Below are 20,599 nucleotides of genomic sequence, written 5' to 3' on the forward strand. Positions count from 1 at the left end.
CCAAAACGGTTTGACACAGGTAGGTCGATACCCAAGAATGGTCGTACCGGGTAAGTCGGGCACCCCAGAATTGCCCGACAGTATGTATGATATGTGATTGTATGGTATGTGGTATGATGGGGGAACTCACTAAGCTTCGTGCTTACAGTTTTCAGTTTTGGTTTCAGGTACCTCTTCTTCGAAGGGGAAAGAGCTAGCACGGTAGCGACACATCACACACACGCTTTGTATTCCGCACTATGAGATCTTCCTGGGGATTTGTACTCTGACATTGTTATGTTTTTATAAACTGGTTTCCAGACACGCACATCTTTTATGAAATGATATGATTGGTGAATGTTTTATTTTTAATGTTTTGCTAAGTATGTGTTTTAAAAATGAAAATTTTGACTCGTATTTTTGGGACGTTACACTTCTAACCCACCTTCGACACCTCCTACGAGTCCCACCCATTCGTTATCGTCATCAAGAAACTGGAAGAGCAATAGTTTATAAAAATACATAAGCACCTATCAGTTTACTCTATGATTGAATAGCAGGAGGGAACTCACACACATTGTGTGTGTGTGTCTATGTGTGATAAAGATAACAAAAAAAAACCGAAGATGATGGGATTAAGAATAGGCTAACACCACTTCCGCATTATTACTCCTCATGTGCTAACTAGGTCGATTTCCTAAAATTGATCTTTGTTTGGATCGATCATCTGGAGGTTGAGTAAAGCGAATGCCGACGATAGGTTGATGGAAAGGTGCACCAGGGCAGATTATTGGAAAAGAAGCCAGTCGGAGATGATACGGTGGCCCTAGGCAAAGCTGCCAACGGTTTAGTAGTACACAACACTGCTGACTGATGTCGTCGGTGGAGGCAATGAACAAGAATCTGAAACGCAAAATCAAAATAGATCTCTTTAATCTGGTACAAGTAAGTTAGTGGAATTAGGAAGTCATGAATGAAGCATGAATGTGCAGGTGATAAGTCATTCCAAGATCTGGGTTTATTCCACCATTGTAAGAACTCATACAGAGGGTCGATGATGGTTTCGTTGGGGGTTGTTAACGGAGAAATCATGGAGATTGAGTTTCTATTTATAACCTCAAACCTTGTGAAGGACACAGTCGAAGGTAGCTTGATCTGTAGGTGATTCTGAAATGTCGATTGGGTGGTTGAGGAGGAAGATTTACAGATGACGGTGGTTGTAAAGAAGAAGATTAAGAAGAAGATATGAGTATTGTGTTGGGAGAAAAAGTCTTATATGTGTGTGTGTGAGTGAGTGAGAGAGAGAGAGGAGATGGGTTGTTATTTTTTATTTTTTAAAATACAAAAGTATTAAAAATCCCAAAAAAATACAAAAAAGAATTTAAAAAGGCAAAACCATCATTTCAAGTGTTCCAAAGACCAAAACCATAGGAATCTTTTAATTTTTGGTTTAAAACCAAGAAAAAGTTTTGATTTTGGATATTCCATGCAAATCGAAATTTTTTTGTACCCTATTTAATATTTTTTACAAACCACATAGATCAAATTTACAGTTTTGTCATTTAAAAAAAAAAGTTGGCTTTTTAATTAACTTTAGATTTTTTTAAAACTGAAATTATGTTTACCCTAGAACCTTCTAAAATAAGTTAATAATTTATAAATTAAATATGATATTTAAAAAAAAACAATTTATTAACTTAATATTTTTTTACAACCATAAAACTTAATTCAAACATATTTAAAAAAAAAAAAAAAAACTTATTTTTCTGTTACCATAAATCAATAAACATTTTTGTCAAAAACACTTTTTAGATTTAAATAATCAATTCCAAACAATAAACATTTATGTGTTGGTTAATGTGCTACGACTCGCCACAATATGATACGATTTTAGACCACCAAAAGAGGTCGACTGATGTGAATGTACGACGCTTGAAGAACAAATTGGGTGGATGATTTTGGACTTCAAAAGAGTAAAAACATGTTAACTACTTAACTACAGTATCAGCCACCCAATCAGGTCATCGGATTCCCTATCGCGAAGTACAACCTCCAACACAATCAATCATTCAATCCGATTAACCATGGCGTCTTCGCTGATTCACTCCACAATTACATCCTCCAATGCTTGCCCACAATCTGCTTTCCCAACTCTAAACAAGGTCGTTGGTTTCAAGCATAGCCATATCCTCTTTCCCAAAAGAAGAAGACCCCTCATTCTCTTGGCCTCCATCGACGAAAAAGTTCCCACTTCCGACTCAACTACACCGTCGTTTCCCGGGTTTGATCTTCCCGAGGTTCCCGATCTTACGAAGGGTGATACACTCAAGTCTTTGAAGCTTAAATTACTGGTAACGAATTATTGTTTCTTAATTTACCTTTTTCCTCGCTATCTATCATGTTTCAAGTTCGAATTTCGATGTTTCTTCATCTACACTGGTTTATTTCTGTATACAAATTCATCCCGTTTCTTGATTCTTGCTTGTTGGTTAACTTATCGAGTTTGTTTGCTTTCTCGAACAATCTTGGCTAAAATCTCACAAAATGTTGAACTTATGATATCTTTACAAGTACCGAATCATGACTATTTGATCACAGTCTGTATGTATCTTGGTGTTTAAAGAAATTATCCATGGCAGAGCTCTGTTTCTGGGCTTAATCGAGGGCTTGCTGCAAGTGAAGATGATTTGAAGAAGGCAGATTCTGCAGCCATAGAAATCGAAAAAGTTGGAGGACCTGTTGATCTCACAGCTGATCTTGACAAACTTCAAGGAAAATGGAAACTGATATACAGCAGTGCATTCTCCTCTAGAACCCTAGGCGGAAGCCGCCCTGGTCCGTCGCTAGGTAGGCTACTTCCGATAACTCTTGGCCAGGTATCACTAGCATACCCTAACTAGCAGTGTTCAATTCTTCATTCTTTTGATATCAAAAGAAATATGAAATTCATATAGTTTCATCTTTTGAAAACAGGTATTTCAACGTATTGATACCTTGAGTAAAGATTTCGATAACATAGTTGAGCTTCAACTTGGTGCTCCATGGCCACTTGAACCAGTAGAAGTGACTGCTACATTAGCCCATAAATTTGAGATCATAGGTGGGTCATCTTGAAATTAGTTGTATCTAATTTTAGAACGTATTTTGTGTAGTTTCTGATAATTTGTATGTTGTTGATAGGATCTTCTACGATTAAAATCATATTCGAGAAAACAACGGTAAAGACAACAGGAAATTTATCACAGCTGCCTCCACTTGAGGTTCCCCAGCTACCCGAACAATTTAGGCCATCGACCAATAGAGGAAGCGGTGATTTTGAAGTTACTTACCTTGATTCGGATCTTCGTGTTACAAGAGGTGATAGGGGTGAACTTAGAGTGTTTGTGGTTGCATAAATATTTTATACATTTTGTCTATACAAACTTTATACTGTGATTTATGGCACAAAATAGTGAAATACAATATATTCGGAGTGTTTAATGTTAAAAATGTTGAGCCATATATTTTTTTCTCCAAAAGAGCTAGTTGGAAGACTCAAAAATATATAGTGGTGGATTTGACAATGATGAGCTGAAATCGGACCCAACGCACTTCATGAGATGGTGATGTGTGTTGAGCCCATGATGTGTGTTGAGCTTATAAATGGGCTCTGATACCATGTTATGATTGAAAATATGTTTAATTCATTGATTGATTGTTAGAAAGAGGAACATGGTTGAGCCCATAAATAGGCTTGATACCATGTTATGATTGAAGATATGTTTAATTCATTGATTGATTGTGAGAAAGAGGAAGCATGGTGCCAAAAGTTTCTTTAAATATATTGATTAGAAGGGAAAAAACAACAATATATAACTAAGCTAAGAAAGGGAAAATGACAAAACAAGTCCCTATATTATACAAGTATACATATAATGCTAACAATTATGTTAGCTGTTAGCATCATGGTTTTCTCCAATTAAGAAAGGTTTGAAATCTCATGGGTGCATATGTTCAATTATACAAAGCATTCTAAGTACGATCTAGACTTTCATAAATAAGTTGTTGGTCACATAATGCGATAAAAAGTGGTTAAAGCTTCATTTAAATAAAAGTTCATCGATGAAAAGATGGATTTCAATCGATTGGTTTTTTGCACACCCCATCACTGCATCCAGAATCTGCATCTTTGTTTTTGGTTTTGGAAGATCTTGTTGATTCACCTTTTTTCTTTCGGGTTTTTTTCCCACTTTGTTCTTGTGCTTGTGACTCTGACCCAAGAATTGAGCTCTTGATCTTTTTGGTATCACTATTACTTGTCTTGCTCTTTCTTGGTTTGTGATTGGGATTTTCAAATGAGTCGCTGGTCCCCAGGGAGGAACTAGTCGGTTGCCGCTTGGATTGCCTTGTCTTTGCTGGGCGGCTAGGTGAAGCAGTGGCACCACCAAGATCTAAATTCATAGTAAACTTGTTATTCTCACATTACACAACTCCTTATAGTTTTTACGACTGTTTTGGAGAAAAAATCAAGAGCTCGATGTATGTATCTTGCATGATATGAGAGGAGGGTGTAGTATTATCTGGGATTTAGCATGTATCTAGTCTAATCTAATCGAGCCTCCATCTCAAAGAGAATATATGGGTCCTACATTGACTCGATACATCCTAATCCACCTCTATATATGTTATTTATTTACATATTTTATTTTTTTGGCTCTTTCATAAGGGCCTTTTTTAGAAAAATAAATAAATAAATAAAAATTAAAGATCATACATATCCCACATGGTATTAGAGTTGACCTCTAGCATTCTCAAGAACTCGATTTATTTATGTATAGTGTGATCTAATCAAACCTCGCTCTCACGAGACATCACAGAGTTCCAACTAGACAGAGTCCAATCCATATTCATACATGTTGGAGTCTCCTTTGGACTCCTCTATCTCTCTAAGGAGATTTTTGAGGAGAAAAATCAAGAATTTAACATATCTCACAATTATAAAATCATAATATCAAACAAAAAATTCACAAATTTTCTGATTTTTACCTTTTGATCCAGAGTTTTTGTCACCGGATTGAGAATCGGAACTACCTTGAAACTCGTTCATCTGTAATAACTCGATCGTCAAACTATAACATGAAAAAAAAAAAAACAAAAAAAAAAAAAAAAATTGAAATTGTGTAATGGGGCATACTAACCCAACTAGGCGCTGGGGTAGAAGGACCGTCACATCCAATATGTGCGACGTGTTTAACATCTGTCGGATTACCAATCTGAATTTCTGGTTCTTTTTCATCATCCGTGTCTATAAAACATCAAATTGATTCATTAAATCCATAATTTAATAAATGTTTGTTTGGTTGAAGGCAATGGAATATAATAAATGAATGAAATGAAAGACACTAATTAAATAAGTCATTTACATTCCATGACTATATTTCGTTGGCATTTAGGAATGGAATCAATTTTCATATTATCGGTCTAATCCATTCTATTCTATTAGACAAAAGAAAACATTTTTCATCATTTCATACCATTCATGTCATGATTTCCTCTTCCCAATCATTATTAAAGAAATACAATGACAAAAATGCATGTAAATTACCAAACATGCAACGTAGGCCTCTGAATAAACCTTTCATAATGGGCGAATGGAAATAATAAACAAGATAATTGTATCGTATGGCTGGTACTGCTTGTTAGCCGGATCATATGGAGCTTCCTATCTTCAACAACATAAAATTAACACCTAATGTTAGACATCCCCATCAATTTCCAAAAACAAAATTGGAGAAATACATAACGTATACGTATACACATACATATACATATATACATATATAAACTCACATCAAATATGGAAACTCTCGCCCCACATGATCCTGGGGAACAAGCATTTGTGAGACCTTTGGAATGAAAAGAATACCCACGACCAGACACCAAATACGTAAGGTAAAATTTGAAGATTAAAACGTATATTTAGAGAGTTTTTATTAATTTTAGGTAAAAATTAAATAAAACAGTTTAACAGGAATGCTCGGAAATGCTTTGTTAAGGATGTGAATTGGTACGAACCATTGGTCGTTTCCACAATTTAAGGGAGCCAACAAAATTTGGGACATATGGTTTATTTAATTTAACTCAATAATGACCCGAAGATACGATTTTATATTTACATTTTTGTCCATTTAAAGTATATATTAAAAAAATATATCTATGTAACATTGTTGTGCATGGTCAATATCAAATACCTTTTCAACAGAAACCCACCGTACAAAATGCAGTCTGTTGCACAATCAATGGTGTACGCTTAAATATGATGAAATTTATGATGTTATTGTCCTTTGTCAGACATCTATTGAATACAAAAGTACAATATTTAATGGTTGTGATATATATTTATGACGTACATATGATAATTAATAAGTTACTCTACCGAACAAGGACACATTTATTTAAGAACCGAATATTGGCGTGCTAATATTGAGCCGGATAATTCGTTCAAACATATAGATGGTTGATTTCCAGCAACCCAAACAAGGCCATATCACTCGGCTTCAAAGAGTATTATGTAACACATGAAGTAGGTACTCAACCGCTTGTTAAAATTTTCCAAAGAGACCACCTTGTAGGGTGAGAGTACAAGTAAACACCCAAAGGAACCTCATACAGTCATACTGCAGTTGTTGGAGTTGAACTCAAATATAATATTCTCCCAAACCTAAAAATGTCACCGCTTATATGTGCAATTATTGATTTACTTTTCAAAATAGCCCTTATTGAAATATGGTAGCCTCAAACATATATAGAAGTATATGGGATTAGTAGGTGTGGGATGTAAACACTCATTGAGAGGAGGAGGTTGATAATGATAGACTAGGCGGTGTTAATTAAGTCATGGAGGAGCGAGACCCCGAGTATGATAGCATGTAAGATACATGTGGATATATATATATATATATATATATATATATATATATATATATATATATATATATATATATATATATATATATATATTTCAGAAGAGTCATTGAGGACAACGAGGAGACTATAACATGTTAAGTAGTGGAAATTGATTTCTTATAGCGGGTGTTGATAAATATGGTTTTAGATTCAAGAGATTAACGAGTCACGCCTCAGATAAATTGAAAAACTCACATATATGTTGCTAATAATTTTCCACAAAAATGCTACAAGCCTACACTCACGGAGTACATAATAAGATGATTAACATAAAATATATACCAAGGGCATAGCTAAATGTATTCAATGTGGATCCTAGGGCTTACCTTAGTTTTAATATCTGATAGAAATTATGTATAAATTTTTATTAGGACCTACCTTCTTGTATTGAAAAATATAAAGGACCTATCTAATTTTGTATGAGGAACCATATAACTTTTTGTTCTAGATTCGCCACTGATATATATACTAATCAAAAACCGTTATAGCAATCCCATAAAAATCAGGAGTATTTTGGGACTTGACTTATCTTTCACATTCCTACATCTACTTACCCTTGTCCTTAGATCTTCAAGAATTGTAACAAACGCTTCTCGAGGAATTATGTCCATATTGGACACTTTGACTATAAGATATGACAACACACTTCTTAGTTCATTGTACTTGTAGTTTTGAATCAACTTTATGATTTTGATTCATCCACTGAACACTAATTTTATCACATTAGTTACCACGGCTTCCTCAACCATTGTGATATGTGTTTTCTTTCTAGTTTGGAAAAGTGTCAATATTTGTAAATCTTTGGATTTATAGACCCGAATTTAATAATATTTCGTGATAAGTACCTCCTCGTATACACATTGCAAAATTTTCATATTCATCTTGTGATTCAACACAACTAACATTTCCTTTCTTGATGTAAACTTAGAGTTTTGGTCAATCACATTATTTTCTCCTCTAATATTCCTTTTTTGTAGACAACTCCATTACAACAACCTCACCGACCTTTGTAAGTTTTCACGAAGGAGGACTTTGTTGCATTCTTAACCAATCTTTTGTGCTTCATCTACTATGATCCTCATTTCACTAACCATCTACCTAACTAATGGCGGTGCAACTTTCTACTTCTTTGGTTATGAGGCTGACAGAGTGTTGGCTTGGCAATTCTATCCCTTTGAAATAATAGAGCTGATTGGAGTAGAGTCTTCATCCTCACCCCCCCCCCCCCCCTAAAACAATGTTTGTCATTGTTCTACATAAAGCACATAAATAAGTAAGGCATGCATATAATTCTTGAAAGGGTATTATTTTGTGGTTTTGGATAGGCAATCACTTGTATAAGTCATGTTATGTTTTTGGTCAGTTTTAGTTGTTTTTGTTGTGTTTACGGTCGTAAACCTGTTTACGGCCAATTTACCCCTATATATAGGGTGTATCAGAATTGTGTCAGGTTGTTGGCGAATTAGTGAGTCGTTATAGTGTACGGTCCCCAAGGTGTATCATACATTTATTCAATTAAGAAAACAAGTGCATTTTTGGATTGTTTCTATTCTTCTACTACATTCTTACTCGATTGATTGGTGTTTGTTTGATAACTATTGGATTCATTGTTTTGGGACTTATAATTGATATCCGAGCTAACTCGTGTCAAAGCAAACCTCATTCGTGCTTTTGGTTAATCAATTTCCTAAACACTCAAGCCGTGATTATACATTTCCATTGCTAAAGGGATTCAATTTGCTGAAAAACTTGCGTTTTGGAAGCTTTCGGTATCATCGTTGACCGTGAACTACTTGAACCGTAAATTGAGTGTACGGCCGTAAACCGAGTGTCCGACCATAAACTGTGTGTCCAACCGCAAACTCCTAACCGTACTCAAGCTTACGGTCGTAATCTTTTGGCCGTAAACTCTTGACTGTAAACCCTTGACCGTATTTAGTTCTTAAACTTCAGACTTTGATTTAATTAATCAGAAGATTAAAAAATGGACTTGCAAAACTCTCATCAGAAGCTTGACTCTATCATGGGCACTACTACTCGCATACCCCGTCTGTTGTCAGCTGAGGGGTTTCCTGAATGGAAATATCGTATGGAGAAATACATCAAAATGAAAGACTTCAAAATTTGGAGATGTATTTTGAAAGGCCCCATCAGGATCACCACCACACTTCCGGACAAAACAATTATGGATAAAGCTATTGAAGAATACACGGATGAATATTTTGACAAAATTGAACTGTAGGAAAGAGCATTGGCAACCCTTACTATGGTTCTCTCTCTCTCCTGAAATTGCCCAGGGTTTTCGAGAGTACAAATCTGCTAAAGCTCTGTGGGAGGCCTTGATAGAGGTATATAAGGGAAATGAGGATATGAAACAGAGTTGTCAAGACTTATTAAGGCAAAACTTCAACATGTTTAATCACATCTTGGTAGAAATTCTGGAAGCTCAGCTTCAACGCTTCATCACACTTACCACTGAAATGAGCTCAGCTGGTGTGTTCATGTCAAGGTCTCAGGTGAACAAGAAGCTACTCAACCCTCTGCCAAAAACTTAGGAGATGAATGTAGATGTCATCAAGAAAAATAAGGATCTCAATCGATTACTGTCATTAAAGCCTGTGATCTTGATGACAAACAGAGAGAGATCAACCACATCAATTCTTACTCTTCTATAAATTTTGGGATTCAATCAAACAATTCCTTTTCATCCTTTACTAATCCTCAAGTACCACCCTTTAATGCTCCTCAATCATCATATGCTCACTCTCAATTATCCTTAGCTGCTCAACCTTCATTTGCTGCTCCACAACCATATCTCCAAACTGATTCTTCAAAGACGAATGTTCCATCTCCTATTCAAGTTCCGGTATCCAAAAAAAATGAAGAGAACTTGACCCTCGCAACTGGGTTGGTTAACTATTATAATGCTTTTGTGGCAGGTGAACTACCACCTCAGTTGTCTTTTACTGATTTGGATCAAATTCACCCTGAAGATACAGAGGAAATGGATATCACTTGGCAAATTGCTATGGCGGTATTCCGTGCAAAACAATTCCAAGAAGACGGGGAAGAATAACTGGGGTATGAATGCAGAGAAGAAAGTGGGATTCAGCAAGTCTAAGCTACGTTGTTACAACTGTCATGAACCTGGTCATTTTTCTAGAGACTACCCAAAGCCTGACAGAAGAGAAAATCATGAAAGAACGATGGTGTCAGCTGGCAACAACAGGGGAGCTTCAACCAGCAATCAAACTACGAATCTTGCTATGGTGGCGCAGTCATTTGATTGGGATGATCAAATTCAAGCCCTGACTCTCTCAAAACCTGAAAATACACATCTTGCTCAAATCAATGATGGTGTCCAAGAAGAAGCTGAGATAGATCCTGAAGAGGAGATGATGAACCTTCAGTTTGCAATCATGGTTCAGAATACACCAGAATTTGAAAAACCTGAGTTCAGTGAAGTTTCTTGTTCACCTGAGTGCATTAAAACTATAAATTTTTTATGTGAACAGGCTGAACTAATGCAAAGAGAAATTGAGGAACTTAAATATGAGGGATACCATTTAAAAAAAGGCCAATAACCTTTAAAAGACCAATTAGAGTCCAAAACAAATTACTATAAGAAATTGGAATATGATTATAGCGACAAGTGTGTTCATTATAGATATCTTAAAATGGACTTTGATGTGGTGACTGCTAAACTCGAGAAACTGAAAACACATTTTGTAAATGCTGATTTTCATTTTAAAAAACACAATGTCTCAAGTGAAAATGTTACATCTATAATTGAACACCAAATAGGATGGAAGGACCAGAAACAGGTAGGATTAGGTTATGAGAGTGTCCCCCTCCCCCTTCAATCACAATTATACTGATTCTCCATTGACTCAAGCTGAGATTGATCGTGAACCATTTATGGTTTATGGTAAATCCACTGCTGAGCAGGCAACAGACTGTAGTGTTAGGAATTTAGATACTAACGTTTCTACTTCCGATGCAGATTCATCAGTAAGCCAGGAAAATCAGGGAAATAGAAGAACTAAATCTGATAATAATTGTGTATCAAATTTGTTTTAATTGTGGTAGTGCTGGTCATATAGCTCGAAATTGTTCCAATCGAATGTTTGTACATTTTTTAACAAAGAGGAGAGAAAATGAGTCTCGAGGAAGGTCTTTAACTAGAAAGTCCTTGAGATCTCATCTTCATGAAGATGATTGGAACATTATCAATACTAGAAAAAGGGAAAACCCTAAACCAAACAAACATGTTGTTTATAAAGTGGTTACAGGTGCTTTGCCAAAATCGACCATCGGTAAGCCGAGGTCAATTTCATCAAAGGGTGAGTCTGGATCTTCGAATACCTCTAGCCGAAAATCTAAACGCTCAAAGAAGAAGGAAAATGTTACTAATTCACAGGTAAACATTTTAAAACCAAATTATAAATGGGTGCCCAAATCTATAAACGTCCAGTCATTGTCTTCCTCTGTAAATGTATCTGATGTAAAGTTACAGAAACAAAAGGATAAGTCTATGAACATTAAAGATAGACCCATGAGTGTAATGACTTGGGTTCCCAAATCTAAATAAATCTCGCTCATTGTGCAGGAACAACTGCGGAGGAATGTTGCTAGACCCCGGTATGTCGACATCGGTTGTTCCATGCACATGACAAGAGACATCTCCCAACTGCACAACATTCAGAATTTTAACGGGGGTTATGTTTCCTTTGCGGGAGGAGGAGGCAGAAAAATCACTTAGAAAGAAACTGTATCAAATGGAGTGCTGAGTTTCAAGAATGTCAATTATTCACAAGAGTTAAAGCAGATCTTGTTAAGTGTGTCGCAGATCTGTGACAAGGGCTATTCAACATATTTCACAGATAAAGAATGTCTGACTCTAAAGCTAGGCATAGTTATCCCAGATGAATGGATCCTTGTCAAATCAAAACGGGATGGCAATGCATACATCATTAACATGAATAATAATCTTCCTGAACAAGTCACTTGCCTCTTCTCAAAGGTTGTAGAGCAAAATGCTATGTTGTAGCATCGTAGACTCGAACATGCAAATGTAAATAACTTGAATCGTCTTGCTAAGAATGAAATAGTGTGTAGGCTTCCTATCAAATACTTCATCACATTCAAAAAATGTGTGGCTTGCGCTCAAGGAAAACATCACAAAAAGCAATATCTACCCAAACAGGTTAATTCAATAAGCCAGGTGCTCCAATTATTTGGTCCTGTCAATGTTCTCAGCATCAATATAAATTCTTATTGTCTGGTTGTGATCAAAGACTTCTCGCGGTTCACGTGGGTTTTCTTTCTATCCAACAAAGTTAGGGTCGCTCATTTGATTAGAAAGTTTATTGTAATGGTAGAGAACCAAACCAACCAATGGGTGAAGGCGCTCAGAACTGAAAATGAAACAGAGTTCAAAAATGTTGTCCTTGATCTTTTTTGTGTAGAAAAAGGGATTGTGCTTCAATTCAGTGCTGCTCACACACCGCAACAAAATGGAGTTGCTGGACGGTGAAATCGAACGTTAAAAGACACTGCAAGGACCATGTTATGTGACTCCAAACTTCCAGTTTTCTTTTGGCCGAGGCGATTAATACGGCAGGTTATGTCCAAAATCGGGTACTAATCAACAAAGCTCAGATGAAGACGTCATACGAAATTCTTTACGGTCACAAACCATCCATTAGTCATTTTCGTGTATTTGGTTGTCCTTGCACCCTCCTTCATCTGGATTCCAACCCCAAATTCAATGCAAAATCGGATGAATGTTATTTCGTGGGGTATGCTGCTCGCACTGCTTATAGGGTCTACAACAAGAAGACAAAGAAAATTATGGAATCTTTCAATGTGCGTTGGTTAGAAGAGAATGAGACAGAAGCTAGAGTAGGTCCAGACTTGCTGTTTGATTATATATCTCTATTCAAATCACTCAATGTGTTTTAAGATAATCTATATGGATCATGTTCTGGCTCGAAGACTATGATTGAAGATGAGGATGAAGAAGTTATTTAAAGACCACCAGTGGTGTCTTCTAAGACTCCTTCAATGAATTCACATGTTCCTAATAATTCGTCTGACTCACTGAGTAAAGAAAATAATCAAGATGTTGATTCTACTCCCCTTACTCCTGATGAAAGAGAGGTTATGTCCAGAGATGCTTCCACTGATACTCAAATGTTTATAAAACTTCTGTTTCCCGATCCAATTTCTAATGAGTTCGTGTCGAGTTCCTCTCATGATTCTAGACCTTCAGAGGTGGATCAATAAGCAAATGATGGAGTTGTCAATATTCACAATCTTCCTGTCTCGATCAATGACATGAGCCAGGAGTTACCTTCAAGAATTCAACGAGATTATCTAATTGAAAACGCCATTGGCCAGCTGGGTGATGGTGCTAGAACGCCAAGTCAGAGCAGAGATGTGAATACATGTCTCTACTCCTACTTAATATCTCAAATAGAGCCAAAGAGCATTCAAATGGCTTTGAATGAGCTCATTTGGGTGGATGCTATGCATGAAGAATTAAATCAATTTGAGAAGCTTGGGTTTTGGATGTTGGTTGAATTACCGAAGGGAAAGAAGTCCCTCGACATGCGCTGGGTATATCGCAACTGTAACAGCCCGGATCCCCAGGTATCTTCATTTCATATATTTTTGACATTCTGTGAGGGGACTCGATGAGTTGGAGGTCGAACTCGCCGGGTCGGGTCGCGGTTTTGGGCGGGGGTTCGCGTCCGGACTCGGCGAGTCCAAGGGATGGACTCAGCGAGTCCGCGCTGTTTAATGAAACCCTAATTTCCCGGCCCTAAGCCCTATTTAAAGGACCTTATGGCCCTCATATGCGGCCACCTTGAACCCTAAGAGCCCCCATACGTCTGTGAGCCCTTGTGAGAGTATTTGAAGGCTTTTTGTTCATTATTTTGTGGGATATTGCAAGGAAAGGAGGGAGAGGATCAAGCTTGAAGAGTTGGGGAGCTTGGATCTGTTGCTACTTCACCAAGGGAGTCTTCTTGAGGTAATTTTCAGAGCCAAACTTCGTGTTTTGTGTTGATGTGCCAAATCTAGGGTTTCTTCTTGCATTTCTTGGCTTGAATTAGAAGTATGAGAGGTCCCATGGAGATATGGAAGCTAGATCTGGACTTTAGCAGGTCCAGGAGACCCCTTATGACAAGCTTTATGTCCATTCTTTTGAGTTAGAAGCTAAACTTGCCATATTAGAGGTTGTTTCTTCAAAATAAGCCTTGTATGCATTGCATGGCAATCAAGACCAAGACTTTACGTGAAAAATAAGCTTGGGAAGGCCAGATCTATGCATGTATGGAACGGATCTGACCGCAAAAGCCAGTTTTAGTTGGTGCATGGCATGGACTCGCCGAGTCTGAAGAACAGACTCGACGAGTCGCTTGAAGATTGTCCTTGAGACCATCCTGTGTGTAGTCCGGACCGAGTTGAGGGTGACTCAGTGAGTCGCAGAGAGTTGGAAAGGTTTTGAATAGGTGGACCGAGTCAGGTTGGGACTCGCCGAGTTGACCTTCGACTCGGCGAGTTGAGTCGCGGTGGCCCTGTGATTCAGGCCCAGGGGGAACTCGTCGAGTCAGGGGAGTACTCGACGAGTCAAAAGGGGAAAACCTTGATAGTTGATTAAAATGCGTAGACTCGCCGAGTCACTAGTGTGCACTCACCGAGTCCGGTCCAAATTGATTAAAGACGATTGACCAAGTCAACCTGTGTTGACTTGATAAGGATGGCCCACCTTTGTGGTACAAGTAATAATTATAGATTTATAATATCATAGGAGGATTGCAGCTCGAGGGTTCGAGCTCGAGTGATTTCAGGATTCACGATTAGCGACTTAGCGAGGCATACGAGGTGAGTCTTCTCACTATACTGCACCCGGAAGGGTTTTGACTGTGTGACCGGAAGGTCGAATATGATATGAGATATATGCCTTATGTGTGTTAAGTTATTTGTTACATGTGCCATGTATGATATGTTTGATTTGGGCCGGAAGGCAACATGATATGGGCCGGAAGGCGTGGTCATATGGACTGTAAGGTTGACGTGGGTAGGATCGGAAGGTCTACCCAGTCGGGACGGAAGTCCCCTGAGACACAAGGACCGGAAGGTCAAGGCCTGGAAAGGCGTATGTGCGTATGTTGTATTTTGGGGAACTCACTAAGCTTTATGCTTACAGTTGTTGTATTATGTGTTTCAGGTACTAGTGAGGACCGTGGGAAGGCGCCAGCGTGACCGTACACACACTCGGGGAAACTATTTTGTTATCTTTTGTTATGTAATCGGTTGTGACTACATTGTTACTTTGGAATCTAAACTTATTACTCATGTTTTGATGGTTGTAAAAATGAAAATTTTTGGTTGGAAATTTTATGACGTTACAAGTTGGTATCAGAGCCTTGGTTTGAGGGATTCGGGTACACCTTCGGGTGTAACTGAACTCAAACCGGGGATTTGAGAAAATTTTTAAAAAAATAATAATAAATTTTTAATAAGTGAGACGACCAAAGAAGAAAAAGTGTGTACGGTCAGCCTGCGCCCGAACGGTAAAGATCTCCAAAATACTCTTACAATATGTGTTATGAGACATGTTATGATATGATACGCATGCTAGTGGACTAGGTATACATATTAGGACTAGAGTGGTCTGATTTTGTGATGCCTTAGTCTAGCGAAACCTGTTTCTATGAGGTGCTCGAGAGCGAGTGGGTAACTAGTGTATGACAAGAATAGAGTGCTCAGGATCCGGGGTTTGGGGAAGAGGACTTGGGGTGAATACCGACGCGGTGTAATTGGTAGTATTGGGCCCGTACTACCAAGGACATCGGGTCAGTGGGCAACCCAAGTAAGAATCCCTAAGTATCGGAAACTGAGCGAGACTGCGTTATCGAGTGCGTTTATGCCGGTAGAGTCTCTGATGTTTTTATGTTGTATTTCAGAGACATCATGGTTGAACCATGACACAGACTTGGTACGAGTGGAGTGACTGACGAGGAGCTTCGTCAGATGATTCATGAGGAGGTAGCTGCAGCGATCCGGGCCGAGATTCCGGAGATGTTTGGGTCTATTAAGACCACGCTGATGGAGACGTTTGATGAGCGGTACGCCGCGTTGTCTGAGGCTGCCGCCGCTGCAGCTACCGCAGCTGTGGCCGCTGCCAGACCATAGGGGGGGTGACTCGTTGCTGTTCCGGGAGTTTAGCAACACGAAGCCACCAGAGTTTGACGGGATGCAGGATCCGATTGCTGCGATGAGATGGATTGCTGATATCGAGGGATGCTTCTATACTTGTTCATGTCTAGAGCATCTGAGGGTACGGTTCGCCTTGAACCAGCTCCGCCTGGGAGCAAAGGATTGGTGGAAGTTCGTGACGGCGAACTTCACTCTTGCGGAGGTTTCAGCCGTGACTTGGGAGAGATTCACTGCTATGTTCAGAGATGAGTATGTTCCCCCGGTGGAGAGGGAACGGTTGGTTCAGGAGTTCTTGACCCTCAAGCATGGTAATGATTCGGTTACGGTGATCACGCAGAAGTTTCATGAGAGGGCGATGTTCTGCCCCGAGCAGGTGTCCACGGAGCAGGCTTGGATGAGCCGGTATTTGGGAGTGCTGAGGAGAGATATCCGGGAGTTCGTATCGAACTCGTCATATCAGACTTTTGCGGAGCTTCAGGCGAATGCCAGGAAGCATGAGATCGAGTTGGAGACCCAGGCCAGGGAGGAGGCCGAGTCTCAACGGGTGGATCGGCGGCCGGCTCAGTCTCAGCCGACAGCCAAGCGGACCAAGTCCGCTGATTTGAGATCCGGAGGTTAGAAGAGCCGCACTTGTGGGAAGTGCGGCAAGGGTCACGAGGGGGCATGTCGATCGGGTTCTTGCTACAAGTGTGGCAAGGAGGGGCACATTGCGAGGGATTGCCCCAAGGGATTCATGGTTTGCTTCCATTGCAACCAGACTGGCCATCGGAAGGCCGAGTGCCCCCAGCTTCGTCAGGGATCTTCACCTGCTGCCAGGGTTCCTGAGGTTCGGCTAGTGAAGACCGAGGCTCCGAAGGCTCGTGGGAGAGCTTTCCAGTTGACTGCGGAGGAGGTCCGCGCGGCACCTGATGTCGTGGCCGATATGTATTCTTTCATGTATTTACATTTATGCTGAGATATTATGCTTATATTACTATCTGCGTAGGTACTTTTCTTGTGAATCATGTGCCTGCTTTGGTATTATTCGACTCGGGTGCGAGTCGGTCCTTTGTTTCGTTGGCTTTTAGCCAGCACATCAATATCGATCGGGAGACGATGAGTCATCCCTTGCGAGTTGCTATAGCGGATGAGAGAGCGGTATACGCCACCGAGGTGATTCGAGGATGCGTGCTCGAGATTTTTGGGGTCGAGTTTCCTATAGACTTGGTCCCTATAGCTATGGGGGATGTTTGTGTTATCGTGGGCATGGATTGGTTGAGCATGTTTGGAGCAGTCATTGACTTCGAGAGACAGCTGGTGATGATTCGAGACCCTAGTGGGGGAGTGCTCACGGTTTATGGCGAGGGGACCCGGTGTGGGTCGGCGTTTTGTTCGGCGGCCAGGGCGAGGCAGAGTTTGCAGCAGGGCTGTGATGGATTCATAGCCTATGTGATGGATACTCGAGTGACCGCGGAGAGGCCTTATTCGATTAATGACGTTCCGGTCGTATGCGTTCCCCGAAGAGTTACCAGGTGTGCCTCCGGAGAGGCAAGTGGAGTTTCGTATCGATTTGGTTCCGGGAGCGGTGCCCATCGCCAAGGCGCCTTATCGTCTCGCTCCGCCGGAAATGCAGGAATTATCCTCGCAGCTTCAGGAGCTATTGGGAAAGGGATTCATTCGACCGAGTAGCTCGCCTTGGGGAGCGCTGATTTTGTTCGTCAAGAAAAAGGATGGTTCCCATCGGATGTGTATCGATTATCGGGAGTTGAACAAGTTGACGGTTAAGAACCGATATCCGTTACCTAGGATCGACGATCTGTTCGATCAGTTGCAGGGGGCCTCTTGGTTTTCCAAGATTGACTTGAGGTCGGGATATCATCAGATGAGGGTTCGCGAGGAGGATATCCAAAAGACTACTTTCAGGACTCGTTATGGGCACTATGAGTTTGTAGTGATGCCTTTTGGGCTCACCAATGCCCCGGCCGCGTTCATGGATCTCATGAACCGGGTGTGCTGACCGATGCTGGATCGGTCGGTGATCGTATTCATCGATGATATTTTAGTGTATTCGAGGACTAGGGACCAGCATGAGGAACATTTGCGGGAGATTCTTGGGGTTTTGAGATCGAAGAGACTGTATGCCAAGTTCTCCAAGTGTGATTTCTGGTTACGAGAGGTCCAGTTCCTCGGGCACCTTGTGAACCAGAAAGGGATATTGGTCGACCCGGCCAAGATTGAGGCGGTGTTGAGGTGGGAGGTGCCGAGATCGCCCACCAAGATCAGGAGTTTTCTGGGTTTGGCTGGATATTACCGCAGATTTAGCAAGGATTTTTCCAAGATCGCTGTGCCACTTACTAGGATGACCCGGAAGGGTGTCACGTTTTCATGGGGACCGAAGCAGCAGTCTTCATTTGAGACGCTTCGTCAGAAATTGTGCGAGGCTCCAGTGCTTGCACTCCCTGAAGGGATGGAGGATTTTGTGGTATACTGTGATGCCTCTATATCGGGTTTAGGGGCGGTACTTATGCAGAGGGGTCATGTGATAGCGTACGCTTTGAGGCAGTTGAAGCCCCATGAGTCGAGATATCCCACACACGACCTGGAATTGGGGGCGGTGGTGTTTGCACTCAAGATCTGGCGACACTATTTGTATGGGGTTCGGTGTACGATTTACACGGACCATAAGAGCTTGAAATACTTGATGGATCAGCCAAATCTAAATATGCGACAGAGGAGGTGGTTGGATGTGGTGAAGGATTACGATTGTGAGATCCTGTACCACCCAGGCAAGGCTAATGTGGTAGCCGACGCATTGAGCCGTAGGGCGGATAGCGCCCCGATCCGAGACATTTGTATGAGATTGACGGTTTTGACCCCGATCCTGGATATTATTCGAGGGGATCAGATGGAGGCTGCGAAGCTGGAACACCAGAAGAAAGAACGGGTTGTAGGTCAGGTATCAGGATTTGTTACGGATGGTCAAGGGCTTATGACTTTTCAGGGACGGATTTGGGTGCCGTTTGTGGGCGGTGTGCGCACTATTTTGATGGAGGAAGCACATCGATCAAAATTCTCGATTCATCTTGGTGCTACGAAAATGTATTTGGATCTCAAGAAGGAGTACTGGTGGCCATGTATGAAAAGGGATGTCGCTTGGTACGTCGAGAGGTGCTTGACTTGTCGGCAGGTCAAGGCCGAGCACCAGCGACCGCACGGTAAGCAGCAACCGCTAGAGATTCCCGAATGGAAGTGGGAACAAATCTCTATGGATTTCATCACCAAGTTACCGCGAACGGCGATAAGAGTCGATGCGATTTGGGTGATCGTGGATCGACTGACAAAGAGCGCTCATTTTCTAGCCATTAGCGAGAGCTCTTCTGCGGAGAAGTTAGCCGAGTTATATGTGAGGGAAGTAGTATCTCGGCATGGGGTGCCGATCTCGATTATCTCGGACCGCGACATGCGTTTCACTTCCAGGTTCTGGAAGAAATTCCATGAGGAGTTGGGTACTAGATTACATTTCAGTACGGCATATCATCCTCAGACTGACGGTCAGAGTGAGCGGACAATTCAGACACTCGAGGACATGCTTCGGGCATGTGTGTTGGACTTCGGAGGGAGCTGGGACACCTATCTACCTTTAGCAGAGTTCTCGTATAACAATAGCCATCATTCGAGCATTGGTATGCCGCCCTTTGAGCTGTTGTATGGGCGGAGGTGTCGCACCCCCATCTGTTGGGGTGAGGTGGGACAACAGGTTATGGGTAGCACGGAGATCGTGCTTCGGACGACTGAGCAAATTCAGATGGTCAGGCAAAGTTTGTTGACCGCTCAGAGCCGACAGAAGAGTTATGCAGACAGGCGACGGTCTGAGCTTGAGTTCCAAGTTGGTGATCTCGTACTCCTGAAGGTCTCTCCCTGGAAAGGAGTGATTCGGTTCAGGAAGAGAGGCAAGTTGGGACCCCGATATATTGGTCCTTTCCGTGTGAACGCAAGGGTGGGCCGGGTGGCCTACCGTTTAGACTTGCCAGCAGAGTTGGGACAGATTCACGATACTTTCCATGTGTCGCAACTGAGGAAATGTATAGCCGATGAATCGGCGGTGGTTCCGTTAGGGGATATTCAGGTGGATGGAAGCCTGAATTATGCTGAAAGACCTGTAGCCATCAGAGATCGGAAGATCAAGGTTTTGATAAACAAGGAGGTACCCCTGGTATTGGTTCAGTGGCAGCATCGGAATGGATCAGAGATGACCTAGGAGCTGGAACATGAGATGCGGGAGCAGCATCCGGAGCTATTTGCCTAGCGGGTCTTCGAGGGCGAAGTCTTATTCTAGTGGGGGAGAATTGTAACAGCCCGGATCCCCAGGTATCTTCATTTCATATATATTTTGACATTCTGTGAGGGGACTCGGCGAGTTGGAGGTCGAACTTGCCGAGTCGGTTTGGGCGGGGGTTCGCGTTCGGAC

The 20,599-nt window shown here is 41.0% G+C and overlaps 2 protein-coding genes across 3 annotated transcripts; one reads left to right on the forward strand and one right to left on the reverse strand.

Annotated features, from left to right (window-relative positions):
* Window positions 1–1,876: 1,876 nt before the first annotated feature.
* Window positions 1,877–3,468, forward strand: FIB4 (Plastid-lipid associated protein PAP / fibrillin family protein). Its single transcript, XM_078979691.1, has 4 exons — window positions 1,877–2,330; window positions 2,619–2,855; window positions 2,953–3,079; window positions 3,160–3,468. The coding sequence occupies exons 1-4, from the start codon at window positions 2,064–2,066 to the stop codon at window positions 3,372–3,374; spliced, it is 846 nt and encodes a 281-aa protein (XP_078835817.1). The 5' UTR covers window positions 1,877–2,063; the 3' UTR covers window positions 3,375–3,468.
* Window positions 3,469–3,786: 318 nt separating this feature from the next.
* Window positions 3,787–5,967, reverse strand: LOC145028946 (uncharacterized). 2 transcript variants are annotated; one of them, XM_078977627.1, is made up of 5 exons: window positions 5,809–5,967; window positions 5,564–5,680; window positions 5,157–5,263; window positions 5,005–5,065; window positions 3,787–4,409 (listed from the first exon to the last, which is right to left on the reverse strand). In XM_078977627.1, the coding sequence occupies exons 2-5, from the start codon at window positions 5,598–5,600 to the stop codon at window positions 4,096–4,098; spliced, it is 519 nt and encodes a 172-aa protein (XP_078833753.1). In that variant the 5' UTR covers window positions 5,601–5,680; window positions 5,809–5,967; the 3' UTR covers window positions 3,787–4,095. The 2 variants fall into 2 exon arrangements, with proteins under 2 accessions (XP_078833753.1, XP_078833751.1); XM_078977625.1 differs by having other exon boundaries at window positions 5,564–5,684.
* Window positions 5,968–20,599: the final 14,632 nt, after the last annotated feature.

The sequence above is a fragment of the Lactuca saligna genome, chromosome 2 (assembly GCF_052625555.1).
Source record: "Lactuca saligna cultivar CGN05327 chromosome 2, ASM5262555v1, whole genome shotgun sequence".
Lineage (NCBI taxonomy): Eukaryota > Viridiplantae > Streptophyta > Magnoliopsida > Asterales > Asteraceae > Lactuca > Lactuca saligna.